The 22,597-nt window shown below is 49.9% G+C and overlaps 2 protein-coding genes across 4 annotated transcripts; both read right to left on the reverse strand.

Annotated features, from left to right (window-relative positions):
- Window positions 1-1,960: 1,960 nt before the first annotated feature.
- On the reverse strand, window positions 1,961-7,893 carry TUFM (Tu translation elongation factor, mitochondrial). The gene is made up of 11 exons (XM_079951452.1): window positions 7,788-7,893; window positions 6,182-6,228; window positions 5,859-6,021; window positions 5,112-5,278; window positions 4,783-4,887; window positions 4,456-4,620; window positions 4,218-4,350; window positions 3,993-4,097; window positions 3,298-3,449; window positions 2,612-2,731; window positions 1,961-2,424 (listed from the first exon to the last, which is right to left on the reverse strand). Exons 1-11 carry the CDS (start codon window positions 7,864-7,866, stop codon window positions 2,251-2,253), a joined length of 1,410 nt encoding a protein of 469 aa, XP_079807578.1. The 5' UTR covers window positions 7,867-7,893; the 3' UTR covers window positions 1,961-2,250.
- A 2,758-nt stretch (window positions 7,894-10,651) lies between these two features.
- On the reverse strand, window positions 10,652-22,278 carry RABEP2 (rabaptin, RAB GTPase binding effector protein 2). 3 transcript variants are annotated; one of them, XM_079951450.1, is made up of 14 exons: window positions 22,083-22,278; window positions 19,450-19,650; window positions 18,739-19,008; window positions 18,224-18,454; window positions 17,155-17,276; window positions 16,955-17,074; window positions 16,114-16,437; window positions 15,312-15,407; window positions 14,147-14,245; window positions 12,864-13,007; window positions 12,561-12,738; window positions 12,383-12,394; window positions 12,187-12,263; window positions 10,652-10,952 (listed from the first exon to the last, which is right to left on the reverse strand). In XM_079951450.1, exons 3-14 carry the CDS (start codon window positions 18,743-18,745, stop codon window positions 10,887-10,889), a joined length of 1,476 nt encoding a protein of 491 aa, XP_079807576.1. In that variant the 5' UTR covers window positions 18,746-19,008; window positions 19,450-19,650; window positions 22,083-22,278; the 3' UTR covers window positions 10,652-10,886. The 3 variants fall into 3 exon arrangements, with proteins under 3 accessions (XP_079807576.1, XP_079807575.1, XP_079807577.1); XM_079951449.1 differs by having other exon boundaries at window positions 19,450-19,653; XM_079951451.1 differs by lacking the exon at window positions 12,383-12,394 and having other exon boundaries at window positions 19,450-19,653.
- Window positions 22,279-22,597: the final 319 nt, after the last annotated feature.

Below are 22,597 nucleotides of genomic sequence, written 5' to 3' on the forward strand. Positions count from 1 at the left end.
CAGGCTCACAACCCCCAGCCTGTGGTCTAGGCCAGAATGCTCTACACAGGGCAAAAATACCAACCTCAGCATTAAGATATACACTGATTTGGACAAATGAAATAAAAATCTAGCGATTTCTTCTCTGACCATTTTATCTCTACCAACCATGTTTGTGAAACAAAAGGGGGCATGGCTGGGGCTGATGGTAGTTGGGGGTCCCAACAACTTCTGCAAGTTACCACATTGCTTACCTTTGTATAAATCTAGTGGTGTCCAATTAATGGTTTATGCTGTTGGCAAAACACTACATATAAACGTGAAAGCAAAGAGAGTCAATGCATCTTGAAATCTTTGAAGGCTGCTGTAGAAGAAATGGGGTGGAAAAGAGTTTGATAGTGCAGCAGTTCACTATCCCGCCCTGCTGCTTTCAGTGAGCTCTATCTAGAAAGACAAATCGCAGTATGCATGTACTGTTCTTAAGGTTGTTACTCCAAATAGTTACTCTCCTGCTATCCATTTTTTTAAGAGCAGCACTTGAGTACTGATGGTGGCTTTACATCTTCATGAGATACTTGACCCAAAAAAAATGTTTTTTTCAAGTTAGAAGCACTGCTGGATTTCTATTTCCCTTTGGGGGCTGAAGATTTCTCTAGTAAGGATATCCATGTTTGTGAAGGAGAGAATGGCATGTGTTCCACCTGATCTTGCTATCACTGCAGGAAATCAAAGGGTATGCGATGGTAATAATTTTCGTATCACAAGGATGATTTAGTCCTCTTCAATATTCAAAATTCGCTGTTTACCTTCCCGCTATAAAGCGGTACCTATTTATCTACTTGCACTTAAGGGTGCTTTCGAACTGCTAGGTGGGCAGGAGCTGGGACCGAACAACAGGAGCTCACCCCGCGGCGGGTATTCAAACCGCCGACCATACGATCGGCAAGTCCTAGGCGCTGAGGTTTTACCCACAGCGCCACCCGCATCCCTTTTCGCCAGAACAGCTTCGTCACGCTGGCCACGTGACCCGGAAGTGTCTGCGGACAGCGCTGGCTCCCGGCCTCTAGAGATGAGCGCACAACCCTAGAGTCTGTCAAGACTGGCCCGTACGGGCAGGGGTACCTTTACCTTTTAATATTCAAAAAGGGCTGGTAGGGGGAGAGGAAGTACATTTCATATTTGGTGGAATATATCTACTTTTTACTAATATTACTAAATTTGAAAATGTACTTGAGCTAGGTAGTGTTGTATAATCTGTATAGAAGCCCTTAAGCCACCCCTGCCTGGTAATGCTGTCCACACTTGCTGGAGTGCAAGATGAACAGCCACTTCTGCTTTAGGATCCATGTGTTATTTAAAGGAGTTCACACAAATAAGGCCTCCTATGCCTGACTATTCAGGCTTTGAGGGCACAAGAAACAGGAAGCCTGTCTGTGGATTCAAGCTGTGCAGTCACCTGTGGGTTGCTCAATAGGCATTTCTGGGCTTGATACTGTATCCAGGCTCCAAATTCTTAACTGAGATCAACTAACAAGTACCAGTGCCCCTGCAAACAGATACCTGTACCCATTAACTACATATAAGATTTTTTTGTTGTTTAGTCGTGTCCGAATCTTAGTGACCCCATGAACCAGAGCATGCCACACACTCCTGTCAAGCACACTGTCCAACCATCTCGTCCTCTGTCGTCCCCTTCTCCTTGTGTCCTCCATATTTCCCAACATCAGAGTCTTTTCCAGGGAGTCTTCTCATGAGGTGGCCAAAGTACTGGAGCCTCAGCTTCAGGATCTGTCCTTCCAGTGAGCACTCAGGGCTGATTTCCTTAAGAATGAATAAGTTTGATCTTGCAGTCCATGGGACTCTCAAGAGTCTCCTCCAGCACCATAAGATTAGTTTTACCTAATAATAATTTGTTTTAGTAGTACAACAGTGTCTCTCAAAGGATATCATGAAAAAATTACACCACTTAACAGAATAGCACTCAAGATTAGCTTTCAAGTCTTTTATTTAACCAACTTGCCCTCCCCACCCACCCTTGAAATGAGCAGAACACATTAGGCTTTTCTCGCCTCAGCCAAGATGATAAGGCTAACCGCTTACTTTAGTTAGGGTATAATTTCAGCAAGGGGCTTTTATTCCAAGAAACCGCTCATAGCTTGTGAAGCTTTCAACACCCTTCCTCTTTCTGCAATGCGCTTAACTCCTGGTTTCATGTGTTCTGCATGTTCAGTGGCCTGAAATGCCTCACAAGCATCCTTCTGAGGGATATACTTAAGTTTCCCACTTTGCCTTATCTTCTGCAGTTACTGACACTGTTTTTGTGACAACTCCAGTGCCAATGGTTCTGTGTCCATCCCGTAGCGTAAATCTCTGCCCCTCTTCCAAAACCATGGGCTGCCGCAATGTCAAAATAATGGAGGTGTCTTCACCTGGCATCACCATTTCCTAAGGAAGAGGAAATAAGGCCTGTAAGATATCCAGTAGTTGTACCTGTTTTCAGTTATAAGCATCAGAAGCGAAGCAGATCAAGAGCTATTCTCTAATGTGGATTCTATAAGTCACTTCAGCAATGCTTATAGGAAGCAACGGGCTGCTGGAAAGGAGGGAGGAGGGCAGGAAGAGTCAGACAAACCTTTGATGCAGGCAATTCTACACGGCAGGCCATGTCCCAGGTCAGAGAAAACATAACAGGTGTGTAGTTAGAAACAAAGGGCTTGTGACGACCACCTTCTTCTTTGCTCAGGATGTAAACCTGGGAAGGAGAAGTGACTTGTTTGCCTTGTCTGGACAATCAACGTGAGCTCCAAATTAAACCTCCATTATTTTACAGAATATGAAAGTGTCCCATCATAATTACACAAATTTATAGACTGCTTCATAGCTTGAAGCCACTGAAGCAGTGATCATGATAAAAACAGAATCAAACAAGATCTTTAAAAGCAATAACATAAACTCACTAAAAACAAAAACATCCATGCAAACAAAAGAAACCCACTTCCATTAGACAACACTGATCTTCCATAAATGACCGGATTACATCCTCAGGGAAAGCTTTCCTGAAGAAAAAAGGACTCATTAAGCGCTTAAACACCCTGCTAGGTGCCTGCCTGATTTTGGTGGTTAATTGATTCCCAAGTCATGTAGCTGCAATACTAAAAGCCCAGTTCCTAGTGCAGGTTAAGTGCACCTCTGAGCCATGCAGTACTCTCAGCAGGGCCCCGTATGAGGAGCACGGTTACCAGGCAGGGATATTGTGGGTGAGGAGGTTCCTTAGGTTAGGTCTTATAAAATATTTGCAAATCTGTCCTGCCTGCTTACCTGAGCCTCGACCTTCTGGTGCGGCTTGATGGAGCCAGGCTTGCACATAACCATCCCCCGCCGTATATCCTCTCTCTTCAGCCCCCGCACCAAAGCGCCCAAATTATCACCAGCCTCTGCCCGTTCCAATTGTTTGTGGAACATCTCAATACCTGAAGTCAAAAGGAGTGCCATTACCATTTGCAAACTTTCTGGGGAGTTCCCCCACCCAACCATAACTGTCCTTTGCCATGACTGCCATTTTCACATAAGGTGTTTTATGTCGAGAACCTGCTCGACATCCGTAATAATCAGTCTCACGCAAAGATGGGTTGAAGAAATCTGACTGCTCCAGGAGCTGCTGCAGTCAAACATTTATTGTGTGCAGAAGAAAAGATACAAAAACCAAGAAGCAACTTTTCCCTCAGCTGGCAGATAAGGACAAATGCCATACCATCACACCAGGCCCACGTAGTCGATCAGGCCATGCTGCGTGGACCAATCATGGGGCAGCATGAGCTGTCCACGCGTTGATCATGCTCCAAGCAATGCCTTCTGCTATGAAATCACCTTGCAATAATAAACTTTCGCCCATGCTCTTATGTGCAAACAACCATTTCCCCACAGTTTTATCCCTGTTCTACCATCAGACAAACTTGGAAGGCAGGGGGAGACCAGGAAGTTGACGAGTCTTGCAGAAATTCTAAAGGACTTACCGGTTACCACTGAGCGCAAGTCCCGGTTGTGCCCTACAAATTCGCAATCATCTCCTTTCTTGATAATGCCACGCTCAAGTGTACCAGTTACCACAGTGCCTCGGCCTGGAATAAAGCAGTCAAATGAAGCTAGCATAGGCAACGGGGGTACAGGACAGCCAGACAGCCCTAGCTGCAACTCCCTTAAAGCAAATGGGGGGGGGGGCAACCTAGGAAGCTTAGTACCTGGTATGGAGTGAACGTGCTCTATGGGAAGCAGGAAGGGCTTATCAAGCTCCCGCTGTGGCACAGGAATGTGTGTATCCACTGCATCCAGCAGTTTCATGATGGAGTTCAAGCCCAGCTCTGGATTTCGGTGCTGCAAGGAACAGGAATGGGAGGTGGTGATATAAATGATTAAGCAATGGAAGAATTCCTGCTAAGGAATGACACTCAAGACGAAATGTGTGTGTGCACCACTGACCTCCAAGGCGCACAGAGCGGAGCCTGAGATAACAGGAGTTTCTTCCCCATTGTAGCCAAATTCTGTGAGCAGCTCGCGGATCTCCAGCTCTACTAGCTCCAACATCTCTGCATCATCGACTGCATCAGCTTTGTTGATGTACACTACAACATGCTTCACTCCTATCTGAGGTGGTAGCGAAGAAAACAAGGGTGACCCACAGGTACATTGCTCCCTTCTCAAGACTTCCAGCCCTGCTTGATAGAAGCACCCATCATATTCTCAGAAGTATGTACTAGGTCACCCAAAGCATCTCTACCCTATTCCATTCCAAGACCACAGACTCACCTGTTTGGCAAGCAAAAGATGCTCCCTTGTCTGTGGCATCTGTCCATCTGTTGCAGCTACGACAAGGATGCAGCCATCTAGTGGCGCTGTTCCTGTGATCATGTTCTAAAGAGAAGACATGGGAAACATGTCAGGCTGTGGTATCTCTAAAAAGTGAACTACTTTGAAAAACCAGGCTCCTATGTTTGATATGGCTTGGAAGTTTTCTAGATCTTGGCAATCCTCCAAGAATTCTGTTTTTTTAATGGCATGTGCCATCAAAAGGAATTCTGGATGAGGATCATGAGTGTGTTCAGGGCTTTCATGGATTCCCAGTTCCTCACACATACCTTAACATAATCGGCATGCCCAGGGCAGTCGGTGTGGGCATAATGGCGGTTAGCTGTTGAATATTCAACATGGGAGGCATTGATGGTGATCCCACGTGCCTTCTCTTCGGGTGCATTATCAATTTCTTCATATTTCTTGAACTTGGCACTTCCAGTATCTGCCAAAACTGGAAATAACAGCAGAAGCGGTGAACAAGGTTCTTGAGTTTCTCCCAAAAAAAGATTGGTCTAGTGTCTTACTCAGTAGCATTTTTTGAAGAGGAAGAAAAAAGAAGCAACGTTTTCAACTGATCAAATCTGAAAGGCCAGCAAGGACCATAGCTGGTATGGGAACAGGTCAGCAGGCAGAGCTAAAGGGCTCTTGAACTCCCTTCTCTAGTCTGAACAGCAACTGAGGCTTTAGCCCCTTCCTTTGGACACCAAAGGTGCCCATTTTCTCACACCCTGACATGTGCAAGGGAGTGAGCATCTCGAATGAGCAACGAAGGCACAGGTTTCGCTGTTCACATTGCCTCTGCCCGCATCTCAGTTCAAGAGAAAGCAGGTGAGGTGTATCACAGTGATGTGCAGTTTTGGGATGGAGTCTATTTTGGAGGCTGGGTGCTCAGCCCTTGCTGGCTTGATTTGGCTCCCTGGCTGCCAGCTGACTTTCCTTCAACTAGCTGTTTTGATCAGGTCTAGGCCTGTTCTCACCCTACCTATCTCATCTTCCATAATAATAACTGTTCCCCCACCCCTAACACTCACTTTTGGTGATGGCTGCTGTTAATGTAGTTTTGCCATGGTCCACATGCCCAATTGTTCCAACATTGACGTGTGGTTTGTCTCGTACAAATACTTTCTTCGCTTCAACTGCAAAACTTCGAACAAGGAACGTATGCCCGTGGAAGGCTGGGCAGGTCAAGGACGGCTGCAGAAGAAGAGTGTCAGAATTTTAGCCCTCTCTGCCTATAATATCACAGCAATCATCATCCTCATCCTCATCATCCATCTGCCTGGGTTGCCCCGGCCACTCTGGGTGGCTTGCAACAAATCAAAACAATTTGCCCACCACTGCCCAGAATTCTTACCGTAGCTATAAAACCTTGCATATAACGAGGCAGGCAGCCACGGAGGCCTGCAAAACACAAGCAAAATGGGTGACCACTTTCATAAGACAACACTTTATAACAAATACATTATCTTTGCACATCCTGATGTCCCTGTCTCCCCCAATTTCCCTTCTTCTGCCTATGCCCATAACCTTCAAGAGACAACAGCTGCAAAAAAGTAATTTTATGTGAACTTAAGCACTTTTAAAATAAACATTATGAATAATAGCATCCGTTATGCCGACTTGTACGGCAGGGGGCAGGATCTCTATATTCTGTGAAACAACCTTGCTCATACAACACAATGAATACAAGAATGTGTGTATATGTGAAATTCAGGTTTATTTATCGTCCTATTGTGCATCATTTTACACTTGCTTACACTCACCCTATGTATTAATTTGCTGCATTGATATACCACCTTCTCTTCTAAGGAGCTAAAAGTGGTGTAAAGGTAAAGGTAAAGGTACCCCTGTCCGTACGGGCCAGTCTTGACAGACTCTGGGGTTGTGCGCCCATCTCACTTAAGAGGCCAGGGGCCAGCGCTGTCCGGAGACACTTCCGGGTCACGTGGCCAGCGTGACATCGCTGCTCTGGCGAGCCAGAGCCGCACACGGAAACGCCGTTTACCTTCCCGCCGGTAAGCGGTCCCTATTTATCTACTTGCACCCGGAGGTGCTTTCGAACTGCTAGGTTGGCAGGCGCTAGGACCGAGCAGCGGGAGCACACCCCGCCGCAGGGATTCGAACCGCCGACCTTTCGATCGGCAAGCCCTAGGCGCTGAGGCTTTAACCCACAGCGCCACCTGCGTCCCAAAAGTGGTGTACCTGGTCCCAATTTTATCCTCACAATGATCCTGTAAGGTAGGTTAGGCTGAGAGACAGTGACAGGTCCAAAGTCACCCAGTGAGCTATGTGGCCCAGTGGGGATTCAAACCTTGGTCTCTCATCAGGCCACAGAACAAAACTCTAACCATTGCACCATACTATTTCTTTTACTTCCCTTTCCCGCTCAGATTGGAGAAGCTCACAATCTCTTTTGCTTCAACCACCTTGAACGGTTTGCTACCCCCACGCTTTGCTACCTCCCTGCTCATCCCTGACGCTAAACCATTGATTGGCACGTGCTGAGAATCAGAGCTCCCCTCCGGAGGGCGGGCGGGCGGGCGGGCGAAACCACCTCGCCGGGGCCGGGAGAAACCGCCTCTTTCTTTGCCGCAGCAGGGGAGGAGCAGCAGCAGCCGCGGAAAGAAGCCTGGAGGGATGCACCGAGGGGCCGGCCTCACACACTCCGGGGAAAGGAAGGGCCGGGCCCTCCTCCTGCCACACGCCGCCTCCCCCCGCTTCGGCGGGATGGGCTGCTACGCCGCTGCCTCCGATCCCAAGACCGGCACTAAGGAAGAGGCCGTAATGAACCGAGTAGCAGCCCGCCAAGCACAAAAGGTCACGGGGCTCTCCTGCAGGAGTTCCTTAAGGAGAGGCTTCTTGCCTCTTCGCTCTCCCTCCTCGCCTCCTTTTCCGCCAGCCGACACGCCGCCGCCCGCCGCCTCCCTGCCTCCCCCGCCCCCCGCGGCCCTTTAACCAACCGAGAACACGGCCGCCGAGCCCTCCTCGCGCCACCACCAGCGCGCGGCCCGCCATCTTAGCTCCTCCCGGAAGTAACATCACACCCGCCCGCCCCCTCCCATCTACCTAGAGATAGGAAAGGGTAGAGAAGAAGCATGGAGAGGGAGAACTTCCGGTTACTGTGGACAAACGTCGGCCACGGGCGACGAATGCTCTATAGAGTTAGTGCAGAGTTAACAATTGCATTCTCTCAGTATGGAAGGTTGACTTCCGGGATACTTTTGATTTATTTTTTTAATTTTGTGTGGTGGGGTTTGCCCTCCTTCGCCTGCAAAGCTGAAGAGGCAGCTGCCTAGTGGAAACAAGAGAGAAAATCAGGACTTTGCGGAATTCTGCTTCTCCTGAGCCCCCATCCACCGAAATACACTAATAACAAAGATAACGATTCCTGTTCTTTTTATCTAAGGTCTTATGTCTTGTAAAATGTAAAAATAATATGTGAAAACTTAATGATACCCGCAGCCTGGAAGTCAGGCAAAAAGACGTTGGGAGATATGGGAGCCTTCCACGCCCATAAACAAACAGTCTTGTGACACCTTAAAAACGAACCAATTTATTATGGCATAAACTTCTTGCCTTTCTTTTGCCTGGGAAAAAAAACATAACAAAACCATAGTGTTGATCCTGCAATCCTGATCCATCCTCCATCAGAAACCTGAGGCGTAACCATCAAATGCAGATGTGAGTGGCCGAGTGGGAATTGTGCCCAGCAAGGGCAGGAGGAAATGAAAGGCAAGAAATGCAAGCCATTCAGATAGCACTAGAATGCCTGCAAATAAGCAAAGTGGCATTTACAACCACACTGCATGTTTTATCACCTGTCGGTTTGATAACTCTCAGTATCCATGTGCATGGCTCTTTTCACTGAACAGAATGCAAAAGGATAAACAGGTTCTTCCCTGGAGGAACTTGCAGCCTAAAACAAAACTTGGAAGAGCACAGGAGGGGGAGAAAGGGCCCCCAGGAATAAACAGGGTGGAAATTGTGTCAGTCACGTGTACTTGGGTTAGTTACTAGCCAGGTTGCTACTACTTTGGGTGGTATTCAGCTAAGTTCTACTCAGAGCAAAGCCACTGAAAGCAAGGAACTTAACTTTGCAATGCAGTATTCATTAATGTCAATGGGACTACTCTTGAGTACTACCTTCTTCTTCTTTCTTTGCCGATCACTCATAGCCAAGTAAGATTGTCTTCCATTGACACGGTTTTAACAATGAGTCCGTAAGTGACTGTGGAGGCCAATTCTGGACCCACACGTCCTTCCACAGTGGGGACATTGGTTTCCGGGCGGAAGTTGATCATGGCATGGATTTGCCAAGCGTGCCTTCCTCTTAGCACGTTTCTTCCATGCATCCTGAGTTCGAGTGTCTTTGGTAAAGGTTGTTCTCCAACTGGAGCGCTCGCAGGCCAGTGTTTCCCAGTTGTCAGTGTTTATACTACATTTTTAAAGATTTGCCTTGAGACTGTCTTTAAACCTCTTTTGTTGACCACCAGCATTACGTTTTCCATTTTACCTTCAGTCTAATGCTCTCCCAACTGAGCCATTTGGCCAGTGCTCTTGAGTACTCCCTATGGGAACTCTGGGCTGAGCCTATGGGCTCTGGACTGGTTGTGGATTCTCAGTGGTCACAGGACTGGCACCATTCTATATCTTCACCTCTCCATAGTGACAAAAAGCTTATTTTTGTGGAACTGGTACCCCCGCCACCCCATTCTGAAAGGGCAAAGCAGGTTCTTTGACTACAGGCCCAGGAGAGCAGAGTGTGTATGACCTTAATCCCACCCCAAGATCAAAATCCCCAAAAGGTAGAGATTGTGGTCACAACGCCCTCACAGTCCTTGGCGACACTTGTGATCTAAAACTAATCCCAATCACCCATGCATTACATGGTTCTCTCTCTCTCTCTCCTGGCCCAGGAAGGATGGAGGGGAAGATAAGTTTTTATTTAAAAAAGGTATTAAAAATGGCACCAGGAAGTCTCTCCTCGCCCACAGGAAAACAACAGAAGTTTCATTCCAAGACTTGGTGTGTGTGTTTGTGTGTGTGTGTGTGTGTGTGTGTGTGTGTGTGTGTTTTAAGGATTTCCACCCCTTACTTCCAATGCAAAGTATATAAGGGTTTTTACCTTAGATATGGGGAAACAGGCACTACTGTAGCTCAGTGGCAAGGTTGGGAATGTCCCAGTCAGCCAGTGTATTTTATTTATTTAGGGCATTTTTAGCCCACTCTTTATGAAACGTAATTAAATAATAACTCTCACTAGATGGAGACAAATGTTTGACTCACTATAAAGGCGGCTTCCTAGGTTCCAAAGAAATAGATAAAAATGAACTGGCACCCAGAAAGTGTTGTAGAATCACAGAATTGTAGCATTGGAAGGTACACTGAGGGTCATCTAGTCCAACCCCCGGCAATGCAGGAATCTTAACCCAGACATCCAACCTCTTCTCTGCCAAGCTACTTTCTTTTTCACATAGAAAACACTAGAGTGACACAAGGCCTGAACTTATGGCAAAAAGAAAGAAACCTCCCCAACTATACATCATTTCATATCTGCAATACTTATGTTACACAACAGTTTAAAGATGAAAATGAATACAAACTATGTTACAATGGCTAATGGCTCTATACATATTTTTACGGCTGCATCACTCTGGCCCACTTTTAGGCTGTGTCGCTATGCTCAAAGGTGGAAAGCAGAAAATCGATTCCCGTGATCCCTTTGGGAGGCTTCCTCTCAAGCAAAACAGAGATTTGTGTTACTGCTACCACCCACCATTACAGTCCGCTCAGCTACCCAAGGAAAGGAGACACACAGATGGAGGAAGGTACAAAAATTTCCTTTATTGTGTTCTGGAAGCTCCAGTGTCATTCAGTGGGAAGGGGAGTGAGAATGGGAGGTTCCAGCCATCCTCCCTCCAGAGTTCTTGCTCTCCTGCCCATGTAGAGGGGACCTGGAAGAGCTCCGGAGGACAGAGATGACCCCTTTGGTGCCTGGCAGGTTTCCCTGAGGTTCCCATTGTGCCAAGAAAGTGAGGAAGGGCAGAGGTAACCTCCTTCTAAGGCTCTGACCTCCTATCCTGAAGGCCGCTGGCTTCTCCCAGAGAGGGAGCATCAGATTGCACCTGCAGAATAAAAATAAAAAAAGATAAGCCCACAGAGGTTTCCTCTCTCTCTCCCAGCCTCCGCCAGTGTCTGACATGACCAGAAATAGCCTCTCACACATCTGGAAAGAAAAGCAGGTGCCAGCCTCACAACCACAGCATAAGATCCCACCCACTCAAAGCTCACCCCATCCCTTCTCTGAAGTGAATTAAAAGCATTGCACCTCAGTATTGACCAAAGTGACTATCACATACATTTGTATGCTTCTACCATAACCCAAATATGCGTGCTTAATTGACACTTATTACAGTTGTACCTTGGAAGTCAAATGGAATCCGTTCCAAAAGTCCATTCGACTTCCAAAGCGCAGAAGTCGCGGAAGCCCCTTCGGATGTTTGGGTTCCAAAGAACATTGGCAAACCAGAACACTCACTTCCGGGTTTGCAGCGTTCAGGAGCCAAAACACCCAAGTACCAAGGTGTTTGGGATGCAAGATACGACTGTACTGTAATTAGAAACATGCGCATCTCCCAGTTGAGTGAGGCACACAGGACTTCCACCTTTGGACTGAGGCAATGCAAGGAAGGACAAAGAGCCATAGAAGATCGGAGCTCAGGGCTCAGTCTCCTTCCTTGGACTCCCAAGCTCTCACCAGACACTGCACAGGTCCTTTCTAGCATTTCTTTCTTATGCTTAAGGCCTAAACAGGGTTTTTTCTTCCAAAACTGAAAGATGAGATTCTCAGAGTGCTGAATTCTGCCTGATCGGTGCCAATGGTAGATTAAACTCAACCCTGACAACAGCCGATAATTGCAGTTACGAAAAAAGTCATTACTGAAAGGTCAGGAGAGACAAGAGTGTCGTGTTAGCAGAGAAAGGAAGTGACAAAGGGGACAGGTGTGGCTGTCACCTGGCCCATTGCTGCTCACCAAAAAGAGTTTGCACACTGCATCTCTCCTGTGTAGACAAGTAGGCCAAGGGACCTTATCACCCATGGACACTTACAGGATGGCTTTTGGAGGTGCGGAAGAGATCTCATGGATCTCCAAGGAGGATCCTACTCACCTCTTCCTTAACTTAAGTAGGACCTTGCCGTTTCTATTCTACTATGATCCTTCCTCCCACCCCCTCAAATTTATATCCTCCATCCAGAGGGTGGGGGGATTCGAGGTAACGCGTATGGTTTGTGGAAGTGAAATGTTTATTGGCAATTATCTCTGGGCTGCAAGAGAAAAAAGAAGCACAAAGACTCACACATCCCTGGGCTCTGCTAATCTCTTCCTGCCCTTGCTGCATCCTCTCCATCTCAGTCCGGATACTGTTCAGGGAGGCTGGGGATTGAGAAGGAGAAGAAGGTCAGTTGGTGACCACCGTGTCCAAGCCTTCATCTGTGGAAATGTGCACACACAAACACACACTCACATATAATACACCCCCCCTAAGAACTCACCCTGCAAAAGCTCTGCCAGCCAGAAGCCACAAGGGAAGAGAGGACAAAAATAAAGAGAGAATCATTAATCACATCCACAACACTACAAAGTGATTTCAGATTCCTTGAAAGCCAACAGATGCTAATCCAAACCCCTCCCTCACCTAGTTCTTGGCCCACCTCCCTCCCCCCCCCTCACCTCGTTCTTCTTGCTCTCTCTCCAGCGCCCCCTGCAGTCCTGACCGAGATGCCGTCTCCTGGTCCAGCCGCTCCCTCAGGGACACAATCTCGATCCGTAGGCGCTCAGCCTGGTGCTCAGCAGCCCGGAGCTGAGAGGCAGACTCTTGCCTCAGCTGGCGCACCAAGGCCTGCAGCTCCTAGGGAGGCAGGAGGAGGGAGAAACCCGCCATATATAATATATACAATGCTGCCATTTCCAGCCATCCCACACCAGTATCCCAAGTCCGCAGCCCAATACAAGGAAGAGGTGGGTCAGAATTACCGGGACAGTGCTAGGCAAGCTCATGCTCTCATCAGATTCCTCTGGGCGGGAATCCTGGGAACTGGCCCCCCGCAGCCCTTCGTTCTCAGCACTGAGGCGCTGCACTTCGTAGCTCAGGCGCTTGTGGGAAGCAGCCAGGTCAGCCTAGCGGAAGGAAGGGGGCAGAAGGAAAAGGAACAACTTCAACTTGGACCTGGGTTTCCAAAGGAACGATTTAAAAGGTGCACACCTCCCCGCTGCACATGAGAGGAATGACTCAGAAAAGCCCTTGTAGCACCAGGCACAGTGTGGCTTTATTTCTTCTTGTTGTTGTTTATTTACTTATTTTTCTAAACCACTTAATACTGAAAAATCTCTTAAAAATATACAAGAAGACAGCAAAGGACCAATAAAGCAGTATCATATCATCAAATTTTAATTTATATATACATCACAGGCTCAATATGTGGCAGCTTTCTACGTTCTCAGCCAAAATGCAGGATGTAAATATAAAAAAGTGAAGAAATCACAAGCCCTTCATCCTGTGCGTCAGTCCATCTGCATTTGGACGGCGTTCCTGCCAGCATTACACACTGCTGGCATGCGGATACTGCAAAGCCAGCGTCAGCGGCGTTCCAAACCCCACACATTGCCTATAAAAGCAGCGCAATGTGCAGTTTCTTCCCCCACACCCAAGGCCCGCAGTCACCCATCGTGTGCTGCAGTGCTGGCACAGAGAAGCTGGCTGCATTTGGGCCAGTGTGCTGCATTAAGAGGGTTTTTTCACAATAGCACTTGAGCTCTGAGACTCCACAGCTAATTCTCCCCTGGCCTCCTCGCTGGCCCAAGTAGGACTAATTCAGCCAGCTAGCCCTGGTGACTATCTAATACTTATTAGATGGATTTCCCCCAAATTGATTTCTGAACGTTGAACTTTATTGTTATTCATGTTTTTATACTGTATTTTATGCTGCTTCTACAATTAAGTGTTTTAAATTTGTTGTTAGCTGCCCTGAGCCCGGTTTTCTAAACCAGGAAGGGTGGGGTATAAATAAAAAAATATTATTATTATTATTATTATTATTATTATTATTATTATTATTATTCCCTCCCCCCCAGTGGCCACAGAGGGGCTACAACATTAAGAACCAGCCCTTGGTCAACACCCAGGGCCTTCCTAAACCAGAATCCCATGCACACCCCAAGCTTGCCACTTGAAATCAGAGCCTGCTCCTGGCCAGCCTTGCCCCCCCCCAGACAGGGGCTCCCCACCAATGCTGTCCCCCAGAAGCCCCCCCCCTTACCATTTGCTCCTGAGTTTGGCGCTGAGTTTCGCTCACTGTAGCTTGGAGGCCTTGGAGGAGGCACTCTGAAGTCTGCACCTGAGTCAGAAGAACCTGGACCTGATCAGAAAGAGAGAGAGGAAGGGGGAATCAATTCATGGAAGGGGAAGTTGCAGTTTTCTTCTAGAGCTGACGCAGTGTTGTGATTAAGGTGTTAGGCTAGGACTAGGGAGACCCAAGTTCAACTCCCCACTCAGCCATGAATCACGGCTCAGTCCCTATCTCTTCATCTAGCCTACCTCACAGGGTTGTAGGGAGGATTAAATGGGGTGGAAGGGGGGAAAGGAGATAATCAAGGAGATAATCTTGCACATTGCCCAGAGCTCCTGGTGGAAGCTAAGGGTTCACAATTGGTGGCTGGCGGACCCCAGTGGGTCCATGGCATCTGGTGGCACCAGTTGGGGGGGGGAATTGGTGGGGGGCACAGGCTTGGCCTTGCCGGAAGGACAAATGGAGGGAGGCCAGAACCAAGTGAGTGCAGTCCAGGGTGAGACCCCCTGGCCTGATGGATGCCCCACCACCTTCCTCCTTCACCTGGTGCTTCTGAGGCCTAGGCAGCCAGGCTCTGGGTATGGTAGGTGGTGCTCCATGGCCAGGTGAGCTGGGGGCTCCCTGGGGGACAATGGCAGGCCCACCCCACCCGCTGCCTCCTCCTCTCTCCACCCTGACTCCAGCAGGCAGTGGCCAAGCCCCCTCTGCGGTGGAGGCTCGCAAGACACTGAAGGGGAGAAGGGGAGAGGAAGGAAGGTACCCCAGGAAAGGTGGGTGGGCGATCAAGCACCTTACCTGTGCCCTTACCTGTGCAGAGAAGGAGGCTGAGGTGGTTCCATATGGTCCAGTTGGGGTGTGTGTGTCCAAAGGGTCTATACGCCTTAGAGTTGGTGCCTATGGTGGCACCATTCACATAACAAAAACTACCACAGAGATATCGCCATTTTCAAAAGTAGGGGGTCCATGGCTCAGCTTTTGAAAAACAGGGGGTCACCAGCACTTAGCTAATTGGGAACGTTAGAGGAAGAGCATGACTGAAATCTAACACCAAAGTAGCAGCAGAAAGAAGGGGGGGCTAACAGAGGTGGGTTTGGCTTCAGGCCCCGAGGGCAGGGCTCCCCCCCTCCCCACACACCTGCTTACTGCATTCCTCATTGCTGCGTCTCAGCGCCTCCTGCAGGCTGGCCTTTTCCTGTGCCCCCTCTTCCAGAGCTTCGCACTGTTGCCGCACCTGAAAGGAAGAAGTCGGGGACAAAATGAGGGCAGGGAGAACTCCGGCACACCTCCTCCTCCCTTCTCCACCATCCCCACATCTCCCTCTAGGATCACAACACAACAGAGGAGCCCTCTATTTAGTAGAGGCTTGCCATGGGATTCATAAGCCCGATGACAAAAAATTAACTTCCTTTCTGACTTCGGAAGGCCCACTAAGGCAGCTAAAAATCAACTTTAAAACAAAACCGAAACAAGGAAAGCAGAGCAAAGTCCTCAAAGCCATTAGCGAGGATGGAATCCAGACACAGGCTCGAGACAGTGGGCCTCACTCTTACTACAGTGGTACCTCGGGTTAAGTACTTAATTCGTTCCGGAGGTCCGTTCTTAACCTGAAGCACCACTTTAGCTAATGGGGCCTCCTGCTGCTGCTGTGCCGCTGGAGCATGATTTCTGTTCTCATCCTGAAGCAAAGTTCTTAACCTGAAGCACTATTTCTGGGTTAGCGGAGTCTGTAACCTGAAGCGTATGTAACCCGAGGTACCACTGTAGCTGGCAGAAAGACAGCAGGAACAGAGCCAGGAGGGGAATTCCCTCAGGGGAGAATTCAACAGGTGTGGCACTGCGACTGAGAGGGCCTTGTTGTACGTCCTCAACAGCCCTGCTTTGGACAGAAAACTGCTGACCCCTCCGGGGCTGACCACCACTCTGCCCTGCCTACGCACCTGTGTGTGGAGCTGCGTCCACTCTGAGTCAGGCACCAGCTGGTACCCGGCCGGCGGTAAGTAGATGGTCTCTGGCACCAGGGTCCCTGTGGAGGAAGCGATGGAGGCCGTCTCCGGGCTAGGGGGACGCCTGCGCCGGATGGCAGGCCCCGGACTTGGTGCCAATGACGAGAAAGAGGCGATGGAAACGCTGTCCAGGCTGCGGGCAAATTTCTCCGCCACTCCTCCTCCTTCCGCCAAAGTGCCAGGGTCGTCTCCAGGGGCATCGGAGGGCACGGCCTCAGAGTCAGCGAGGAGGGATTCAGAGGAGCTACATAAAGAACGCTGAAGGAAAAGGAATAGGAATGAGCAAGGAGGCCTTTCCAGAGACAGGCTGCCCAGTGTGGGTTCTGAAAAGACCAAATTCTAACAGCCAGGAAACCTGGAAGCTTAAGGAGGGAACCACTGTTGCTTTAATTGAAACAGAGGATTTCTAGTTGGCATTTCTAGTTTCCATTCATGACTCACACCTTGACTTTCCCAGACTTGTAGCCAGCCAGGAAGAGCAAGTTTGTCCTGCCATCGCTCAGCTTGTGTGCTAATTTGCACTGGCGGAGGGAAACACCTGCAGATGCAGATTACTAGTGATGTAGACTGCCAGGGCCACGTACATAAAGGTTGTCCATCAACTTATTCTGGAGCAAGGAATCACCCTCAGGCGAGCCCTGCCCTTTCCCCTCTTTACTCAGCTGCTACCCAAACGGCATCCTCACCCTATTCTGAGCTGCTTTGAAGCCCCCTCCCATTCTGGCTCCTTCCTGTTCCTCAATGGCTCCCTTGCCACTCCCCTCATCCAACTCACCTGCTCACCCTGCAGCTCTTGAACCAGGCCCTCGGCATGTGCCAGCTTTGCTTTCAGCTCGGCAATTTCCTGCTCCATGGGGAGAACGATCGCCCGGAGCCGCAGAGTGTCCTCTTGCGCCTGTGCGGGGAGAGAGAAAGGAAACATTCAGAGCCTTCTTCTTCTACCCTCAGGTTAAGCCCTGTCTAGCCACCACACACCTTTTCCATCTGCTTCTCCAGCGAGTCCAGGGGGTTGGGCCTTGGCAGCAAGCGGCTCCAGGTATTCTCCCGGCCGTCGCGCTCCAAAGCCGAGAGACGAGCCTCATAGCTGGAGATGGTGTCTGTAGAAAGCGAGCAGGCGTCTCAGCAGGCAAGCCAGGAATCTTGTATATTATACTAGAACTGCTTTGTTTCACTTATCTACTTGTTTTTAATCCTGTATTTATTTCTGTTGAACCGCCCTGAGATTTTGGAATGAAGGGTGGTATATATAAAACTAATAAATAATAAAAATAAATAATAATAGAAAGTACTTCTCCACATGGCGCAGAGTTAACCTATGGGCTGCACCCGATGCTAATACTCAAAGCAGACCCATCAAAGTTAATGGGCCCAACTCACTTAGATTCATTAGTTTCCATAGGTCTACTCTGAGTAGGGCTAACATTGGCTCCAGCCCTATGAAATTGATTTCCACAAAAGGCAATGAGGATTCAGCAAATTTGTGGCAATTCATGGCCACTCGCCTCCACTGCCCAAGGCCTTTGAATGCCAGTTGCTGGAAAGCCTATGTGAGGAGAATGGCTGCAGTACCAGTGTCCTGCTTCTGGTTTTCCCACAGGCAACTGGTTAGCCACTGTGAGAACTGGATGCTGGGATACACAGACCACTGACTTGATCCAGTAGGACATTTCATATGTTTGGTTCCAGGGAGGGAGGTTTGAAAACCTGCTGCCTTTTTATTATACAGTGGTACCTCGGGCTACAGACGCTTCAGGTTACAGACTCCGCTAACCCAGAAATAGTACCTCAGGTTAAGAACTTTGCTTCAGGATGAGAACAGAAATCGCATGGCGGCAGCGGGAGGCCCCATTAGCTAAAGTGGTGCTTCAGGTTAAGAACAGTTTCAGGTTAAGAACGGACCTCCAGAACGAATTAAGTTCTTAACCTGAGGTACCACTGTCCTGAAATCTGCTGGGATTGAGGGCAGGTTAGAAAAAATAAATAAGAACAAATGAAGGTCCCTGCTGTTCCTTCCCTGCTGCGCCCAGGCCTTGAGGCCCTTCACCTTTCAAGATGGCCTGCAGGGAAGCCACTTCCTCCTGGCACCGGCGCCGGACAGCGTCCACGGCCTCATGTTTCGTGCCTTCGCTCACGGCAGCCACAGCTCGGACGGTCTCCACTTCGGCCAACGCAGCTGACAGCTGGGCTTGCAGTATCTGGATGGTCTTTTGGGGGTCTGGATCTCGGGGGAGGTTCAGGCCTGGAGGGGCCCCCACATCCTTCACCTGCTGAGGTTCTTGGGAAGAGCGGGAAAATATATATATATGGATACAGAACTGAAGTTAACTTGAACCCAGGACTTGTACAGTCCCCACTGCCCTGTGAACTCTGACCTGACACTGCTAACTTTCTAACCCTTGACCCATGCACCCTAACTCTAACTATGACCTATGACTCCCCCTCCCCATGTTACGCAACCCAGAGTGCCATTCTAGGGTGAAGCCATGAGGGGCGTGGCTTCCTATCCTCCCACCCTCTCTCCCTGCCTGACATTCAGAGGGGAGGCGCATTTGTGTGTACCTTCCATCCTGGCTGTTGCTGCTTCGGGTTCCCTGAAGGCTGAGCGGAGCCCAGAAACAGCCAAGTAAAAACACGGGAGTGCTCAAAATCTATTGTATGCTGCTGGACATGGGCAAAAATATCCCAGCGGAGCCAATGGAGATGGCTACTTATTCATCTTCACTCTCTGCCAGACATTTCCTGAGGGATTCTGAAGAGACTTGAAGTGAAGGCGGCACAGTAGCTGCCGAACTGGTGCTTTCACTGCTCCTGGCAAGGCCTTAGGCGTGCCTGCGAAACAAAAGGTGAGTGGTCGCGAGCCAGCCTCCAAGCTCCTTGGTTTGATTCAGGAAAGACCTGTTTGTGGATTGAGCGCTCTAGTTTCAACATGCACACTTTGCCCATACTCAGAGGTTGTCTTGTCTTTATTATTTACTGCCAGGTAGCCTCTGACTGGAATCTTGCTACAAATCCTAGCTTCAAATGAAGCCTGGGAAATGCACTGCGCAGAACTGGATACAGCAGCGGACAAGCTTGGACTGTGCCTTCCCGCCCCCTGCCCCAAAATACAGTGCTGCTAATTACTGCTGCAGGAGGACTAGAGAGGCTCTTCTCCATTCAGCTTGCTACCCCCCAACAGAACCCCCCATTCCCCTCCTTTTGTCATTTGTTTCTTGCTGATAGTCAGGCTGGGTGGCTTGAAGTTTAGAGGTATGGAAATTCTTCACTTACCGTGAATTCCTGTTCTTCTTGAGTGGTGGAGGCCAGTTGGCTGGGGATTTGCCCCGCTGCAGGCGCCAGATAGGCAGAGATCAGAGGCTCTTCCATGGAAGGCAGAGCCTCCCCCCTTGGATCCCTAGTCGTCAGCTCGCCAAAGTGGGAAGACCCACGTTCCGGGAATCTGCAATGTCTGTTCTGTTGTTGGCTGTTTGCCTACTGTGGACAAAACGAGGGGGGAAAGAGAGGTAATGGCTCCTTCAGTAGAGAAAAACAGAAATTCATGGTAAATCAAGAATCTCAATTTCTCTGATCAAGGAGGAGGAGGCCTGACAATGGTAACAACAACGACAACACTATTTATATGCCAACAACAACAATACTACTATTTATATGCCACCCATCTGACTGTGTTGCCCCACCCACTCTTCCAGCGGCTTCCAGCAAAATATTTTAAACACAGTAAAATATCAAACATTAATACATCCCTGTATGGTGCTGCCTTCGGATGTCTTCTAAAAGTCACATACAGTTGTACGGTGGTTTTCGAACAGCATCTCTCTGGAAGTCCGTTTGACTTCCGAAAACGTTCAAAGACCAAGGCACAGCTTCCGATTGGCTGCAGCAGCTTCGGCTTCCAAAGAACGTTTGCAAACCAGAACACTTATTTCCAGGTTTGTGGCGTTTGGGAGCCAAAATGTACGCGTACCAAGGCATTCGAGAACCAAGGTACGACTGTAGTTGTTTATTTCCTTGACGTCTGACAGGAGGGCTTTCCACAGGGTGGGTGCCACTACCCCTGCCTGGTTCCCTGAAACTTCACTTCTCGCAATGGAAGGACCGCCAGGAGACTCTGGGAGCTGAACCTCAGCATCCGGGCTGAACGATGGGGATGGAGACACTCCTGCAGGTATACTGGGCCGAGGCCGTTTAGGGCTTTAAAGATCAGCATCAACACTTTGAATTGTGCTCGGAAATGTACTGGGAGCCAATGTTGGCTTGGGATGCTGAAAATCAATGCATCTCTGGGTGGGTCCCTGTTCTCCAACATCCTGCACTGTGTCTCCCTAGGAGTGCTGAACTCTTTTGCAGGACACATTACCCAAGGGTGCCTTCTGATGCAAAGGTGGTGATCTGGTAGTGATGGACCGAGGAGAAAGCTACCCTACAGATCTCCTCTAGAGGTGCCATCTCCCAGGAAGCTCTGGAGGCTATGGCCCCCTGCCTCACTGAGTGTGCAACTGAGGCCTCTGGGAAATGGAGATTGGCTGATGTGTAAGCTAGGGAAATGCATCTTCTTAGTCAGAGAGCCCTTTGAGAACTTCTTGACAAGTCAGGAGGGTTTGAAGGACCAGAAGAGTGTGGTGCACTGTCTGTGGGCTCTGGTCCTGACTGCCCTGAGAGCATCTTAAGTGTGCTACCAAAAGGCAGAGCCTGGAACTGGACCTAGTCGTTGCCATAGGAACCTGCAACGGTCCTGCCTGATGAAAGTGTAGAGGTATGGTTCTGTCAGGCTGATAGAGGTGAAGAAGTAACCCTTCCTGAAGCTTGCCAGGATGCTGCGCAAAATCTCCACGTGGAACTTGGGAGATTCACTCTCAGGATGGATCGTGTGTCTCCAGTCTGCTTTGGGACCCTGAAGAAGGCTGGGAAGACCCCGCCCTCTCAGGGACTGGGATGTGTTTGATGGCCTGGATTGTAAGGAGATGCTGGAGGGCTCCTTGGGAGACTGGAACTGGGAAGAAGATGCCCCTGGGTGCCTTGTGGAACTCGCTTATCTGCTCTGAACTGTGTCCAGAATCCAGTGGCCTGAGATAAGAGGACGCCCAGGCCCTTGAGAAGCTTGCAAGCCGCCCCCACCCACCCAAGAATGTGTGAGGGTCAGCCTGAGGGTCCTGTTGGGTGCAGACTGCTGTTCACCCAATGACTGCTGTTGCCGGGCAGAAGAGTTTTTTCTCTAGAAGGCCCTGCTATTCCGTCATGCTGGTCCGTCAGCCAGTCCTTGCCCTCCAAAGAAAGATTAACCTCTGAGGTAAAGCCTGCTTCCCACAGGTGAGTCCAGCTTGGGGGGTGGCCAAGCCCCTGCTGAAATCACCTTGTGGGTGATACATTCACTCTCAGGAGCAGAGACCTGGGCTTCACCGCTGTCTCCCCTTCTTTTCTGATGAGATCCTTGAGGTAGAGTGGAACTTTGCAGGGGGAGCCCCACTAAATCCTCCCCCTTAGCTGTGTCTGGGACCCCCTGTGCCTCAGAGCACCTTCTAATCTGCAGCTTTCCTACGACCTTTCCTAGCAGCATTTTTGGCTCTCTCTCTCTGCCACCCCCGGCTCCCTGACCCAAGAGATCCGAGCAGGTGCGTCCTATTAGGGAAGCCCATCGTGTCTGTGCCTCTCTTTCCTGGCTCTGCTGCTGCGGGTTGTGGAGGGTGAGCGAGCCCTTCTTCCTCCCCTCGGGAATGCAGCGTCGGGGGTGCCGAGATCTGCCCGGGCTGAAACTTCTGCTGCGCCCCTTTGGCAGGGCGGCGAGGGTGGTGCAGCGGGGTGCTTCCGCCGTCGGACTCCTGCTGGGGTGGCTGGGGGTGCCGGAGGGAGGGTGGGACGGAGAGTTGGGGGGATCCTGACCCCTGCGCCCCCTTTTTTCTACTTACCTTTTGGGGTTCCCTGCAGACCGGAGGCTTTGGGGGGGGGGAAGCTGGACGCGGATCCGGCTTGGCTCGGGAGGAGCAGAGCTCCTGAGCGCAGCCGGAGCGTCTGGGTCTCTTGGCGCTTCCTTCTTTCGGAGAAGTCGCCTTTCTCCCAGCGCAGGCAGCAGCCGAGAGAGGCGCGGGGCAGGAAGCAGGAAGGCGGCCGGGCTCCGCCTCCCCCGGAAGAGTCTCGCATCCCTCCCTGCCTATCCGGCCCAGGAGCCGGGCAGAGTCCCAAGCTAGCGCGCTCTCTGGCTGGCCGGCCGGCCGGCCGCTCCTGCTCCTCCTCCTTCCCCGCCTGGATCAGACGCGGGGAAGAGGCTCGCTGCGGGAACAACAGGAAAGGGAGAAGCCGGCGCTGGGGAAAGTGGGTGTAGCTTCCCGCCAAGTCCGCCTGCCCTCTCGGCTTTTGCTTGCTGCCTCCTCCACGCCCCTCCGCAGTTATCATTAAAAGAAAAGCCAGTTTTCAGGGGCGGGGA

This window comes from Podarcis cretensis (assembly GCF_951804945.1).
Source record: "Podarcis cretensis genome assembly, chromosome: 13".
Lineage (NCBI taxonomy): Eukaryota > Metazoa > Chordata > Lepidosauria > Squamata > Lacertidae > Podarcis > Podarcis cretensis.